Source organism: Andrena cerasifolii, chromosome 7, assembly GCF_050908995.1.
Source record: "Andrena cerasifolii isolate SP2316 chromosome 7, iyAndCera1_principal, whole genome shotgun sequence".
In the NCBI taxonomy this organism is placed as follows: domain Eukaryota; kingdom Metazoa; phylum Arthropoda; class Insecta; order Hymenoptera; family Andrenidae; genus Andrena; species Andrena cerasifolii.
The window spans coordinates 7925700-7941787 of record NC_135124.1 but is presented as its reverse complement, the minus strand read 5'-3'; the positions used below and the strand labels follow the sequence as shown (position 1 = coordinate 7941787).

General features: G+C 40.9%; 1 protein-coding gene across 2 annotated transcripts in view; it reads right to left on the bottom strand.

Annotated features, from left to right (window-relative positions):
• The window catches only part of LOC143371409 (uncharacterized), a 173421-nt gene that overhangs the window by 81442 nt on the left and 75891 nt on the right, over positions 1–16088 (bottom strand). For both annotated transcript variants that reach the window (XM_076816559.1, XM_076816558.1), the window contains exons 2-3: positions 12745–12911; positions 10885–11425 (exon numbers count right to left, since the gene is read on the bottom strand). In XM_076816559.1, the coding sequence (XP_076672674.1) occupies positions 10885–11241 (357 nt within the window). In that variant the 5' untranslated portion in view covers positions 11242–11425; positions 12745–12911. The remainder of the gene's footprint in view (positions 1–10884; positions 11426–12744; positions 12912–16088) is intronic.

The following is a 16088-nucleotide window of genomic DNA, read 5'->3' as shown; positions in this document are numbered from 1 at the left end:
GCAGAAATACGGACATTTAGAGGATTATATATTTAATTACAAATTACTAATAGTTAAATATCTCGAAATATCTTTCTTAAATAGCTTTTGAATTGGTTGATTTATTATTAAAGAATTAATCAATTACTCTGCAGATTTTCATCACAAACAAATTTCTCACACCTTCTTTATGACCAGTTACCTCTTAAATGAGCAGAAATTGGGACATTCACCTTATCCAACCCTTGCCAGCCTCGGTTCAAGCAGTGCAGAACATCACCTCACAGCTAGGTGAACGTATTCAGGCTGGCCACGCGGAACGTGAGAGCGGCAACACCATGGGAACGCGACATAAGAGCGAGACACGGAATTCCGCGCGTCTTACAATAGACGCCTGACAATACACCCAAGCAACACCTCGTAGGTGTACAACCAGGCACTTAGGTATGTACCTGCTTGTTGGCCAGATTGACTGCGATAAGTAGATATATATCGCCCCGAGAGGGAGAGAGACGGCGTAAGCCAAAAGACGAGAAGACCGGAATTCTACACCGACGGCGACGCTCGGGAGGTATACGATAATTATGGCGTTGTTTATTGTCGTGGGTCGAGTCGCGCATTGTGCCCCTTCAGGCTAATAGCGTGGATTATTCTTTGCCAGGAGGCCGACACCCCCGGCCTTCTAGCGCGGATCTTATTCTCGGATCCGTGAATAAACGCTGGCCTCGAAAGGGTTGCGCCAATCTCTGTCTCTTCCCCGACGTTTCCCTCTTCGTCACCCGGGCAGTGTACTGGGTGTTCTGCATTTTGGAGCATCGAATTTGTGAAATGTGGGAAATGGCTCGAGGTAAGGGGAGCGAGTGTTGAAGATTTTCAGTGGTTTTAAATCGTGGCTTTAATTGCTGGGCCGCAAGTAGCATGAACAGACTCCTTTATTGTCGTTGATTTTATGCTGGGGTGTGTTAATTGTTGGAGGGACAGCGGACATAGATTAAATTGTTTTATTCTTCTTTAGTTCTTTGTGGATCATTTTTATTGTGTTTTTTTTTTATTTTAGATGGTTTTAAGTGTCTTCTTGGATAATGTGTATAATATCAGATGTGTCCTGTAAAGGGCTACTCTAATTTTAAGTAAAACGAGTGTTTTGCATGCTAACAAATATCTCTTGAAATTGAAGTTACGTCTTTTTAGACTGAATATTTTTGCAAGAAATCACGTATTATCTAATATTCTATTTGCAGATATGCATGGACATTGCTGAATATACAGTTACATAAATTCAAATTGCTTTGAGAAATTTGTATGAATTTTTCGTGAAGAGATCGCTGTAATGAATGCATTGGAATTGAGTTTTTCTAATATTCAATGCTGTACCAGTATATTTCTGAATATTTCTCCAATACTCTAGGGTAAATGCCCCAATTACTGCCAGCCTCCCTATTACTGCCACTTCATTTATTTTACTTAATAAACACGCAATGTTTAAAGAATAGTGTAAAAAAGAATTTATCATAAAATTGTGACTGTTCTTCTTCTTATTATAGTACATTCTTTATACGTCACGTTTTTTTTTAAGTGAAATAAATAAAGTGACAGTAATAGGGACACTGACAGTAAATGACACATCTATCCCATTGTTAATTTATCAAACACTTAGTACGATGACTGTTGACGTCGTATTTATAATTATATGTGTAAGTATATATTATATCGCCACACCCTGTATCGCCTGTAACACCCAGCACATTCGTAATATAAATGATACTCTCCCACCCTATACACTATCAATTTGTATCCCTGTGTACAAACTACAAGGCATCCTTTTCATGGTCCAGCGGGATTCACTGAATTTCTCATTAGCCAGTGGTCGAAGATTTACAGAACACCCTGTATTCGTCCTTCACCCCCTGTGTCCGGCCCTTTCGCCGTCTACCATTTCTCCCTTAACTAGCGTCTCATTAAAAGGAATCGTTTCCATTGTGCCAGACCCGTTCGCCGACGGACAATGCGACTTTGTCGGAAGGTGCATTCGTACGAACATCATCGAGCTCCTTGAGCTCCTTCCACCGTGGACCCCAGGCCGGAAATGATGACCAGAGTCGGAGAAAATCCTCCTTCCAGCTGCACACGCTGCACAGATGTGCGTAGTAATCTACACGTTACTGTAACGTATATTTTAATTTTCTAATCATCTATCGATTTCTATGATCGTATGACAAACACTCTCCTAATTAGAAATTAATATTCTCAACTATAATTGCAACGTTCTTGATTTTAATTTAATCAATTTTGATACCTTATCACGCAAAAATGTTATTCAAATTTATTTGTTTCAGAAGAAAATTACCTACTTGCTTCCATTAATTAAGAAGGTTATTCCAAACTCGATAACATTACATAGTGTGCACCTATCTATTTACATAAGTATGTGTGTGACTTTTCATGTCCATAAATATTCTTCGTTTCTTCACTTTTTTTAGTATTAATAAACACTGTGTCCTCTGTACTCCATTAAAATTTCCTAAACCTTGCTTAATTCGTCATCCACTCATCTGCTTCTAAATCCCTGAAGCCGATTACATTTCCTCATTGTCAGATTTAATTCATTACTGCTTCAAAGCCAAGTCACCCTTCCTAGAGATCGCTACAGGCTTCTACGTTCACCGTTACATAGCAACGATACATTTTCGACTCCCGTACACAGCCAGTTTACACGGCACACGTGCGTGCTGATAATTAGAGGAAACGTTAAAACCGTGATCCTTAGTAACGCCGGGATTAGCAATCGTTTGAGTAACGCGGAGCTGGGATCACGTGTTCGTATCGATTTTTACGGTACTCGAGGCGTGTTACACGAGCTTTGTAATTTGTAGGGTACAGCATCTGGTAATTGGAGATGAAAAATGGATTGCACCCTCTGATTACCATTTATCTCGTACCTTGCAACAGCTTTCTGGTGGGTAGAAAAGAAACTGTCGGCACCCTAAGAATCGATATTCAAGAATATCTGAATGGAAAGTTTGGAGAAGTTTCGCAGTGACGGCTTAATGGATCTATAAAAAGAAAAGGAATGAGGAAAGTTCAGGATTAAAAGGGCGATTACGGTTTTTTCGTAGAAATAAAAGATGTGCTTGAAATATGATTTTAAGGAGAGCACGCGAGGTTCAGGTATACCCGGTTTGGTTAAAATCTTGCATACCTATAGTTAGTCCATACCATGTACAATACGTGGGGAAATGGGTTCCAAAAATGTTGCGTTTTCCAGACTCTCCACGCATGCACCCGTATGTACCTGCATAAGGACGAAATCGAAATTTTCCACAGTTGTACTGAGAATTAGTAATTCCAAATTTACGTATATATTTTCATTTAGTTGTCATATATATATAATTGCGGGTGGGGTAAGATGGGGAGAAACAACTTTTTCTGATTTTTTTTATTTATTCCATTTAAACCTGTAAAACTTAGGTTGATTCGCAGTTAAACTGAAAGACTTATTACCAAAGAATGGTTCAGACATAAAATTGATAAGTTGATTATGAAAATCTGTGTTTTGTTCATCATCAAACCTTAACTACCCCGTCTTGCCCCACCTTCCCCTACATTCAATACGGGATTATACTGCACAATGCTGTGATCTAATTATTATACCCAAAATGTGCACGAAGTCAGTGACCCGAATATCGCGCCACTCCCGCCTGAAGGATTAAAGCAAAAATGTCCACGATTATCTAGAATGACCTGACACTGTAATTCAAATGCCAAGTTGCAATCGTTTGCCGTTGAATGTCCAAACGCAACGAGCAAGTAATGGACAGAAGTGCAATATCCAGGCACTGTCGCGTTTTCATATGCACAGCACGGTTAGCAATTATTATGGCCGAAAATCGGCCATAAGAACGCGCAATCGGGATGGAGTGAGAATAGTAAATTGAGATCTATTCCGAACTTGGTTTACCTATTTCGTGAATTACGCGGGTCTGCTCGCAAAGCAAATTGCTTCGTTCGGAATGAACGATGTGTACCAGCGTGGCGAGATGCATAAGTCCCGCGCACCCAACTCCAGCGTTTCGAACATTTCGAAACTGCGAGCGGGCTCGCCGCGGTGAATTCGTAGCAATGCGACTGTATCCGTTGAGATCCAATTACAGAACTAATTATATTTCGCGATCGTAAAAATATCATCCTATTAGCTGGCACGGAGTTGAAATGGAACCGCGATTTATTCACGGTCCACTGTTAACAGAACTTCAGCCAGAGCTAACACATTTCCAAAAACTTTAGGTGGCACGTCTGACGGGAATGAATGGTAATTCTGATTGACAGTTTGGATAAACATTGCGAATCCTGAGGATACTTCAGTTCGATTTGGTATTATACGGATTAGGATATATTAGGTCGGTGGAACGGTGCCGTGGTGATTCGAAAGGGCTTATCTGGTCAGAAGGTAGTTTTCAGATAAATGGCTTTTGGTATTTCGAAACAGAACTGTTACAGTGCCGGGAAAAAGTATGTGGACACTTCTGAAATAGAATAACTTTTTTAAAATTGGTCCAAACCACTTGAGTTTTTTTGAGAGGCTAGAAGGATGAGTTTACTAGTTGCCGTGTTTCGTCGTTTTGGAGAAAAAAAATTGTAATTGGTCGGAATAGCGAAGAAAATGGTGAAGAGTCGCTTTTTCAACTTTTTTACCTGAGCCTGTAATGAAAATTTAAAAATTCTTTTTACAGATTTAAGTAAGTACACATGCTGAAAATTTCATCGAAATCGGTTGATGCAGAGCGATACATCGAAATATGTAAAATCTTTAGGTTTATTACTGTTATAGGTCGAATGACAACAGGTTTGATTTCCACCACTTTTAACTGTTCGTAGCTCAGACTGATTTCAGTATTTCTCATAATAATAATACTTAATGTAAACACCTTCGTTTTTCGAAATGCTGGATTAAATACTTGCCTACTAAACCCAAAAGATGAACTCCATGGCAAGCGTCAGAAGTCAGGCATTAACGAAAATAGGAAAGCGTAATCGAGGGTAAATCGGTATCAAAAATAAATCGCAATGGAGACTAGTATAATACCTACCATACAAAACAATTTGGCAAAAGTTCATTCGAGCAAAGAGGAAACCTTTCTACGTCGTTACCATTTTAGAAGCTTCCTGCAGATACGAGGCATGATTGCACTCACTGGAGCCAATAAATCGGTTCGATAAACTGGATAATAGTACGGTTGACCGTTCTTCGATAAAGTCTGGGCTGCCCGTAGAGGGTATCGGCCAGAAGTCGATTAAATTCTAAACCAAGGAAGCTCCACTAGATTTGTCTATTCGTGCTCGATGCATCATAGAGATAATGCATCCGTGCATCACTCGCTTAAACGATCAATACTCCGCCGAATGTTGCTCTGTCTACCAGTATTTTCTGTAGCGCTACTTCCCTACTAGGTATTCAATATCAATGCATGTCGTACATGCAGTGGGTTTGAATCACTTGTCGTGTCGATTGAAATCATATCGTTGAGCTGTTCTTCTGATTCCAAGTTAATAATTTTAACGATGACTGCAAGGTTCTTCGTTTCAATAAATTATAATATTTCATTACGTGAAAGAGTTACTTCAATTTATTTGTTTAAAGAGAAAATCGCTACTTCCCCTAATTCACAGACCTTTCATTATTCAATAAGTATTTCCCTTTTAAATTACGATTTTCTTATTTAGTATTGCCATGGAAATCATTATCGTACTGTCTTAAGATAATAATTTCTGAATTTACCTAGTTTGGTCATCAGCAGAATGAATAAAAATTTGGAATGTTAAATTACTTTCCTAATATTGTCTTTTAGATTGACTGGTCACGTGAAGCAACATTTTATCAAATAAGGTAAATTGGATTTACATTACTCTTGCCCCAAAGAACTCAATCTTACAATTAGTACCTATCCATAATTGACTGAGTAATCGATTGTCCTGATTTTCTTGATGGACATAACTCGGACACCGATTTTATTCTTATTTCTAAAAAAATCAATCACTATTTCTGTATTACAGAATTATTGCACTATTTCTGTATTACAGAATGATTGCACTATTTCTGTATTACAGGATTATTGCACTATTTCTTCTGTATTAAAGGTAAAACACAGTTGACGTACTTTAAATCAATAACGTTTTTAATATTTATCGTTGATTTCTAATTCCCCTCGTTTCATTTAGTTTTACACAAACTACCAATATTTTATCCACATCTGCTGAACACTTTTTCAGCAGATCTCGAACTGCTAATCACTGTCTTTTAATTAGCTGGTCCTGCTCAATATTGCCTCAGCCTCAACCCCCCTGATATTCAGTATAATCACCACATTCAACAATTATCAATTCCATTCTGCCACAAACGTCGATCAATCCAGTCGTATTCTCTACAACTTCGTGACCTCGTTTAACATTACGGTTTACGATACTCCAGGATGAAATCAAAGCTTTAAGTGATTGGCCAGTAGAAACTTCCCAACGAGCGCCGCTACAGTTTCAGAACTTTTACTTCGATACACCTCATTATTTTTCTCGTTGCTGCAATTTCGCTTCCCGAGCCACTTGCTACATCCGTCCACGCTTTTCCACTTTCGGAACGATCGGGAATCAGACAAGCGGCGCTCAGTTCCATTTGGTAATTCAAACAGACCCTATCAGCAGGCTCTGCTCGCATCCCTGACCCCGGTGTCCAACGGTTTCAATTAGCAGACACAGTTCGAGACAGGCCTATCGCCCAGAAGGGATTGATGTGGACGACGATAATCGGTCGGTCGAAACAGATTTACAGGGCACAGGCACAGGAAGAGAGGGCCAGAGAGAGCATAAAGACAGACGAGCTTTCAAAGAGATGATCGTTTCAGCAGAGTTCTGAACGGCCTTAATGTGATTGACTCATTATCGCTGGGATCTTCCTCCGCTAACCGGATTATCGTTGATATCCAGTTTACCGCTCTTTGCTAAATTAATTACGCGGGAATAGCGAAGGCGTTTCGACTCAACGTCGCCACCCCCGATAAAGTTTGACGCGCCGGCATCCAGTCCTGCCGTTGCTGCAGCGGAATTCCGTAATTTCGTCAATTTATTTCCTCCGCGATGATACCCCCGGCCTTGCTCGACTTTCACCAGACCTATCGACCTCGCCCTTTTCGTAGTTAATGCTCCTTTAATCGGCAAAGGGGAAATTTTACGCCCCGCCACGAATTTTTCATTCTACTCTGAACGCGATTCAACCGCACTAATTAGCAGCTTGCCTTCATTATTAAACAGGCGTAAAACAAAATTATTGCGTGACCCGTTCCTTCTGCCCCGACGACTAAAAATGTTCGATAGAAATTTTTCTGACATGACGCTCTATGGATGTAGTTAAGGGGGTAATTCCACTGTGAACGGTCGAAAGGTAAGCATAATTTCGCCTACCCAAATTCAAATCGTTCTCAATTGAAGGGTGATTGATACTTTCGTATCCAAGTAATCTCAGATAAAACAGGAATTGTTTGTGTCCCACGTAATGAGTTTTTAAAGCTATATTTATATGTGTACTTATTATTTTTAATCATATGAATATTTTGGAGACTTTTTGCCATTTTTTTTATTGGGATTATGTCTAAAAACTAGCTTCATTATTAAAATAAGGAAATGCACTATAGATGCACTTACTCTGCGTTCAAGATTATGATTTTCCTAATTATACAAATTTTTCGCGAAGTCCTTTTATTTTTCCAGAAACATCGCTGGAAAGTAACAATTAGCCGTTCTTTCAACTAATTAGTGTGAAAATTTCTCATTGCTATTACATGCCACAGTTAGAATCAACTGTTTCATTTCTGAATGAAGGTTTCCATGCCAAAATGCATCATTAAGTTCTGTGAATGGAAATAGTGCAGAGAATTTTAAACAGTCGCGAAATTACGTTTGATTAATTCAGTCTAGCAGTTAGTCATGTCATTTTCTATTTCACCCTTCGCTTCGCCCCGTTTCACCCTTATTTCCTCCCATTCGACACGAGTCTAGCGAGCACAGGATTCTGCGGGGCCCGACGTTATAAAGGATTCGCCGATCCTTTGCGATCCTCTTTAATTTCCGCCCTTTCTAGCGTGTCCCTGCAAAACTTCAGCTCTGTTCCAGAGTTCGCTGGAGAAGACGCGGTATTATTCAGGGAAATTTGACAAACTTAATATGCAGAACATACCGGAAGGTGAAAGTTACTGCGAATTGATTGGACCGAAGGAGGTAAACCGAAATTTCGTGGTAAAACTACCTGTTATCAGTTTCGTGTTTCACGTTAAGTAGTTTCAGATTGAAGGGAAATGCTCGAGAACTTCTGGGATCATGCCTACCTGCGAGGCCTGAGAACACATGTATTTTTGGGATTTTTTGTGGACAAACTTGAAAACTATTTTAAATAAACGGTTGTGTATTCGAAAGTATATATTTATAAATAATAAAAAAAACGCTGCTGGGAGATCGCACATAATTCCTTCATTTATTTATAATATGGCATTGCAAACAAAATTTATTTAAAAAGTCAAGTTCAAGTTTTTCAAGAAAATTCCCGAAAATACATGTGTTCTCAGATCTCGTAGGCATGACCCTTTAAGTCAAAATCTCAAATCACAAAAAGTCCAATGGTCCAAGAATGCGGGATGAAACAGATAATTCTCTAAGCTGTGTTTTTTAGAGGCCAAATTCCAATTTTTGGAAATTATTAGGCGAGTGAATCAGCCTCCAGTGATGGAAAAGTTTTAAATACAGTATTTAAACTAATGAAGTCCTTTCTTGATCTCAATTCACACACTTTTCGTTTTCTTTTATGCATCTTTTAACGAGTACTAATAATGGCTATTTAATTTATGTTATCTGCAGTTTGAACATCTAATTTCTCATATTGTGTTTGTCTAAAGAATAGTCAGAAGATATGAAAATACTAATTTATGAACCCCTAGTCATGCACCAATAATTATATTTGTATTTATATTCTGTACAGTTCACAAACTCCCATTTCGTATGCTTCATCTGCTTGTAATTTCAATGTAACACATTCTCCTTAAGTCTCCCTTAGTGTCTCAAAACAAATAACTAAGTAGCAAGAAATATTCTCGTTAATTATGGTCAATATCATATTTTGGGGGAGAAATAGTTCAAACAAAGAGATACGATTCGGACCAAGATAAACCAGATCTGTTTTACAAAAAAAAAAATAGGATATCTTCTCACTACCTATTTTTTTTTGAAACTATGGTTTTAATTTAAAAATGTGGTTTGTTTGAACGAAGAATTTGTGGTTCCTTTGATGCAGGGTAATGTTAAAACTTGAGCCACAGGTAAATTAAGTGAACGTTAAATCAGTACTACTTAGTATCCAAAATATATATTTTCAGGTCCTGCAGGGCTTCAATTACCCCACCCTGAAATGGCGGATAATTTTAGTTATACCAGGTGGTACGTTTCCGAAAATTACGTATATTACAAGGTGAATTTGAGGATGAAGATTACTCAGTTTATTTAATTATTTAAATATGTATAGATCGAACGAGGAAAATGCTACTTATCTGTGGAAATGGTGAACTTTCAGCAGATAAAAATTTATCATGGATACGTACTTGCAACATTTCCAACGAAAATGTGAGTTTCAGACTTCTCGACACGGTTTTAGCAAATTAAAATACACGTGTAATATTGGTAAATGTTCTTAGTTTACCATAGACGTGGGCAAACGTTGTACATAACTCTGAATGGAAAGTTGCAGAATTTCCAGAAACTTACTTTACCCCCAAAGTTCCAGCAAGGAAACTTTCATTAAAAGTAAACTTTTATTTACCAGCAGCTTCGTCCTTCACATTCTCTACGAAATCGAGCACCAACCAACAGATCCACTTAGACTTGTTATTTGGCCTGAGAAAAGAAGCTGTACAAGCTCACATTCCTAAACTACTGTTTACCATCAATCTCCCTGTTTATATTCACTCGAAAAAAGCTCCACTAGTTGACAATTCCTTGAGGTCCCTCAAAAAATTCAATATCAATAGGTCCAGATCGTACACATCAACCCCCTTTTCAATTAAACGAGACTGCTGCACTGATTTACATTCCTTAACTATTTTAGATTTACTATTAACCACCCCTTCACGTTCCCCAAGAAATCCCCAATGCATATGTGGCCCTCTAAATTATTCTAAATTAAATAAAATAAAAATTACCGCGCTAACACGCGAAGTGAATAAGTATTAAAACAATTAAATAAATTAGATTAACTGTGCAGGCCATTCCACGAGAAAAGGCCCTCATTTTAAAATCTAAATTTTGGTGTATTCATTATTTTCCCTCCGTCACAGATGGAGGGTCCATTTCAAATCTCTTTCTAGCTTTTACAACCCTATTTTTTTTAATTATCCAATTTTTCGTGAGCCCCCTGAGCTCCGGGGTCCTGAGGCGGCTGCCTTCTTCGCCTTCAGGTTAAGACAGCACTGATCCATTTAGAATCTCGTACATATAAACACCCCTTTGCAATTAAAAATCTGGCCCAACTGATTTACAGCCCTAAACTCCTATTTACCATCAACCTCCTTCTCACGATCCCAAATAAATCCACCCAACCCCACACCAGTACCAACAGTCCGGCCCACCTAAAAAGGAGCCCCGCTTAACAAGCATCCCCCAAAATCATCCTTCAAACCCACTCACCGCAGCCACGCTCGTTCCGTGCCCGCGGCAAGCCTCATACAAAGTTCGAACAAAAACGTACCGCAGGGTAACCCCCTATCGAGTCACGAGAGGGCCCCGTTGCACGCACAGGTAATTACCCCCGGGTGCAACGCGTGCGCTGGCCAGCGCCGGTGAATAGACTGGGAGACCAGAAACGAAACAGCCGCTTACCTCTTTGATCTTCTCGCGGCGCTGATTAGTCACGTCATCCAGGGGTGGATTAGGTGGTTTAATGACGTAGGGCCCAGGGACGGGGGCCGGCGGTGGCTCTACCGCGGACGGTTCCGACTGTCTGTGCTTGAAGTCCACACGCCGATCCTTATCTTCCGTCCTGGCCTCGTCCTGGCCGGGGATCGCGTTGTTTTGGACCCAGGCGGGGTTCAGCTGCTGTTCGTTACGCTCCTCGGGCGCCACGCCACGCTCGACGACGTTCGCCAGGTCCCGCCGCGTCACGAATGTACCCGTCAGCAGGACAATCAGTATCACGGACAGCAGCCCGCTGATCGCCAGCCTCTGCATCAGCCTCATCTCGTCCAGGCACTTGCTGCACCAGCCGCCCGGAGTCGCGGACGTCGCGCTCGTATTGGCGGAGCTGCGCGCACAAGGCAGAAACGCTTTTTCGTTCCGGCAGCCGGGCGGGGGTGGTTTTTTCGGTTGATCTAACGACAGCTGAACGCGTACTATTTCGTTCGGCTGATCGTTCGTCCCGGGGCTAGAGTGAATAGTTCGTTCCGATTGATACCTCTGGAATCTTACGGGGAAATTGAAGGTAGGGGGTGCGGGTTTTTCACGAGAGCGGAATTTGGGACTCGGTGGGATTCGTCGGGATTAGCGGAGGCTGTGGAATGGGTGCGTCAGATTTTCGGCACGCGAGGTTATGGAGGGGATGGCTTTTTGGATATCGTTATCCTAGATTTGAGAATCTATAAGTGGAAGTGGAGAGCGGATATTGGTCTTGGATGGAATTAACCCTTTCAGAATGCATGCTTTGATATTTTTGCAACTGAATAAAAACACTGTAGCTACGTTCGCAAGGGTGACAAATTGTAGAATACAAATTGCTACGATTGATAATTATTGATGACTAAAGATAGTCATTGATATGTCAGTAGTACATTGTCTTGCAAAAAGTATTTGTATCATTAAGTCGTTTCTAGAATGGTTGTTATTTACTAATAATAAAAATACATTTTGATCAGTTCATTTTTTAATTCTACACATTCGAGACTGATTTTTCATTGTTGTCATTGGAGCCAAATTTTAGTATAAAATATCTTTAGTTACTTGCTTCTGTGATTGATATTCTTAGTGCAATACACAATATCATTTTTACGAATAATTATTTTGACACAATTTTCAGTGAATTTTTCATTTTTTGCAGAACATGCTAAAAGCAAAGTACCTTTTAGAGAGGCAGATCATCCAACTACACTGATAATTTTTATTTCAACTTGTTACTATTTTCATTAAATTTTTTTCCGAACAAATACGAACTATCAGAAACAAAAAATCATCGTGATACGAATACTTCTGCAACACACTGCACTTCCTAAAAGGGTTAAATATACCAACAATTCGCGCTTTCCTTAAAATCAAGATCCGAATATACGAATAAAGAATAGAAAAATAAACAACACGGAACTTCTAAATCGTACCTCAAAGTTCAAAGTACAGTACTCTTTGCTCAGACACAAAAAGTCAAAAAAAAAACTTTCAATTCCCAAATTTCTACATATCTCTCGTTTCAAATCAAACACGAAAAAAAATCAAATATACTGAAATCCTGAAATTCGACTCAACTCTGCTTTTTATATCAAACACGAACCCAATAAAAAATATCAAATATTTAAAAAAAAACCGAGAAATAAAAAATATAAAAAAAATTCCCTGTTACCACGTATGAAATCAGATTTCAAAGTGAAACAGCGAATGCTCCATCGTTGGGGCGGAATGGTCCGGGTTAGAATGAAACGGGACAAGGACGAATCGTATCGAACAGGTGATCGAGGGTGCGAACACCTAGCCACTTACTTGTGAGCCACCTGTTGTGGGGAATTCGAGCACCGCGACGAGTGCTCAATGCTCGTTCTAAGTAGCTTTCAGCGACGCCTGCCGCGAGTTTTCAGCTTGCGTCCCGCTGCTTCGATCTCATCGGTGCGAGGGACCGATGCCTGGTTAAGCCTTGAAATTACCAGCAGCTGCGAAGAGAAACGATTGATTGCGTTCAGCAAAGAACGAACGTGGCAAGAAAGGCTCTGTATATCGGGGTGGTGGTCGTTCCATGAGTTCGACTCGCTTCGATCGCGGCTCGGCGCCATCGTCGTCGTTTCAAACGAAAATCATCGCGATAAGGAGATCGATCTTTCCCCTGTTAGACTTGTATTCCTGAAGACCCCAAGCTAGATATTAGCACACTTGAAGGAACGATTTAAACTTTAATGCTGGGGCTCGATGATTCGACGGTTCGAGAACGAGAGTTACGATACTCTGTGGTTTAAGGGATGCCGTGCGTGCCTAACGTTCAGTGTTAAATCGGAGCAGTAGGTGGGTTCTGGGTGCGCATACTTCGGATTACAATGATTATAATCTGGTTTTATTAGTATACGCTAATATTCTTCAAGGGACTTGGCAGAACAATAATTCCAGTGAGGCTGAGATGTTTTCAAATTTCTTATATGATTCATTTTCCAAGCTCCCCTTGTTCTATTCGTCATTTTATATTCAGAGGAGAATTTTGTACTATTTTCTATTAATTTCTTCTTTATTTCTTTCTTATTTCTACTGATTTCTTAGAAGAAATGGCTGTTTCTTTCAATTGCTAAACAGAAATTCACCGTTCACAAGGAGTAGCCAGAAACGCAACAGAGCGAGGGTATTTGAAAACAATACGAATTGTTGGGCCAAGCGAGAGCACAATTGGCCGACCTATCGATAAAATGCACTTTCGAGCCTTCGAATATGCATTAAATGCACTCCGCGTTACAATGCAGCTCCAATAATAGCGCGATCTCGATTGGCACGGCCGGTAATCGCATTTCCAAATTAACAAATCAGATCCGTTATCAACTTAACTTTTAATTGAGAACCATAGCACCTGCGTACTCGCGCTGGAACAGTTCGTCCATGAAACATAACTCTTCGCTGCATTACTGAAACGTTGCTTCGCCATTACACGCGGCCGAATTCAATTCGGAGGGAAACGAGCGAGCCAGGGTAATTGGACATTTTTGATATCACGAAAACGTCGAGGTGAGTAAAGACAATACGAATTTTTCCGTGTAAAAAATAGGGAAACGGATGGGGACACTGCTTCCAGTCTCTGAGAATGTATAAAACTGAACGTAAAAATAGTGGGAAGCAAAATGACATTCTAAAGTACGCGAGGATTTTATTAAAATTTTCGGAATAATTTGAGGAAGATTAGATAATAGAAGAATAAGATCAGGCGGTTAGATTAATATAAAATATTTTTGGTAAATATGTTCCGGTTTCTTGGGAATGGAAACATAGTGTATTTTGTAAATAAACAATCTACGTGTGAAGCAATTGCAAAGTTGTCATTCACGAATAGTTAAAATTAAAATGTAAATGCATCCTATGTGGAAATATTCCACGAAAAAGAAAATTCTGCATTTTTTTCAAGGGCTGATTTCACCCCCTAAAATGGAACAAAAAAATAAGTTTGTGTTACGGATGAACTACTCTACTTGCACACAAAGTTGCATAATTTTCTGAATCTTTGGGCTACCTAACTTCCCTTGTTAGCCATATTGGTACAAAAGAAGGCACTTCATTACCCACATTTCAATTATAAGGAAAACCAACGATAACCCAGAGATTATAGCTCTACAAAGTCCACAAGAATAAATTTAATTCCCCTCGAAAAAAGCGCCCGCCATAAAACAATTTCACTCCACATTCTCGGCGCTCCCCATGGCACAGACTCATCCCGTACCCCAGCCCCATTATTTATTCGCATAACAACACCGTAAAGCCCAAGTCTTCCAATAAAAACAATAAAGCGGTCCCACAAATCTGACACGTTCACGAGGATCTAAACACATCAACGACCCAGCGAAGAAAAAGGCACCAGTCTCGATCATTGCTCAAGGCCCAGAATCATGGGTCTTGAACGCATCAAGTGCAGCCAACGAAACGATATCCCCGAGTCGAGGCGAGCGCGAAGTGCGAATCAGAGAAGCGCAGGCAGATTGGAGATTCCCGAAGTCTTTGCCGAAACGTGATCACTGCATTTTTTATCGAGCCTGGGGCATCGCGAAAGGTTTCTCCGAGCCCCCCCCCCCTCTCGTCGGTCCCCTGCATCGAGAGTCCGCGCGCATTTTATCACCCGGTCGCTGCGGGCGTTACACCTGCAGACCCTGGTTCTCTTTCCTTTTTGCAGCGAAGGATGCGCCCCGCCGCTGTTTCGAAACCTTCGACGCTGTCGAGCTTCACACTGCCCCCTCGCCTGGTAATTCTCTCAGCTCGAGAATTTTTCGGAATTCGCGTCGCTGTCGACGTGACGAGCGACTCTGGGAGCAGTGCGCTACGTCTCGGAGGAAGTATGAAGCTGAATTAAGGGATCACGATGAGCAGGGTTTTGTAGGAGGAAAGAAAAGGTTTGAGCAGAAGAATTGTTGAGGGAACAAAGTTGGACATACCCCCTTTTCGAAATTATCCATTCAATTACACATACTAGCTCTCTAAAAGCTGGTCCCCGATTTAATTAAACACTACATGCTAAAGTACTTCGAAACCCAAAGAATTACGTAATCCAGCATGGAACTCGCTCCAGCAACGCTGCCTGGTCTACGCCCTTGGACAGTCACGCCAATACCTGAACTAATTAAAAACACGATCCAGTAGCATCTTGGAGCTCTTACGTAATCCAACATCCCACTCCCAGACAGAGCAATCTCGTGCCCCACACCTGGGTTCTTCAATTCTTCCACGGCATTCGACACTCCGCCATGAGCCGACCTTATCGAGATCCACAATTACAGCAGCTTAATCGCCGTGATACCTTAATTAAAGCGGCAGTCAGCGCGCGGTTGGGGATCCCGATTCGCGTCGTCCCCCGAAGCCACTCGAAGGCGCCGCTGGCGCGGGGGGCAGCGGGGAACGAAAACAGCAGCAAGAACTCAAGGAAACGCAAATTGCATCTGCCCTTTGATATCTTATCCACCGTTCGCCGAGGGAACATGTCCGCTGGTGAACGTAACCCACGGTAATTAGCATTCTGTAGCGCGGGTTTCGAAGAACCACTTGCTGTTTTTTTAAACCGTCTCTGAGGAACACTCGGGGCCCGAGTGCTCCGCGGCCGTTCGCGAATCACCAGAATAGCTGCAAGGTGGATAGATTGGTTGTTCAACTAT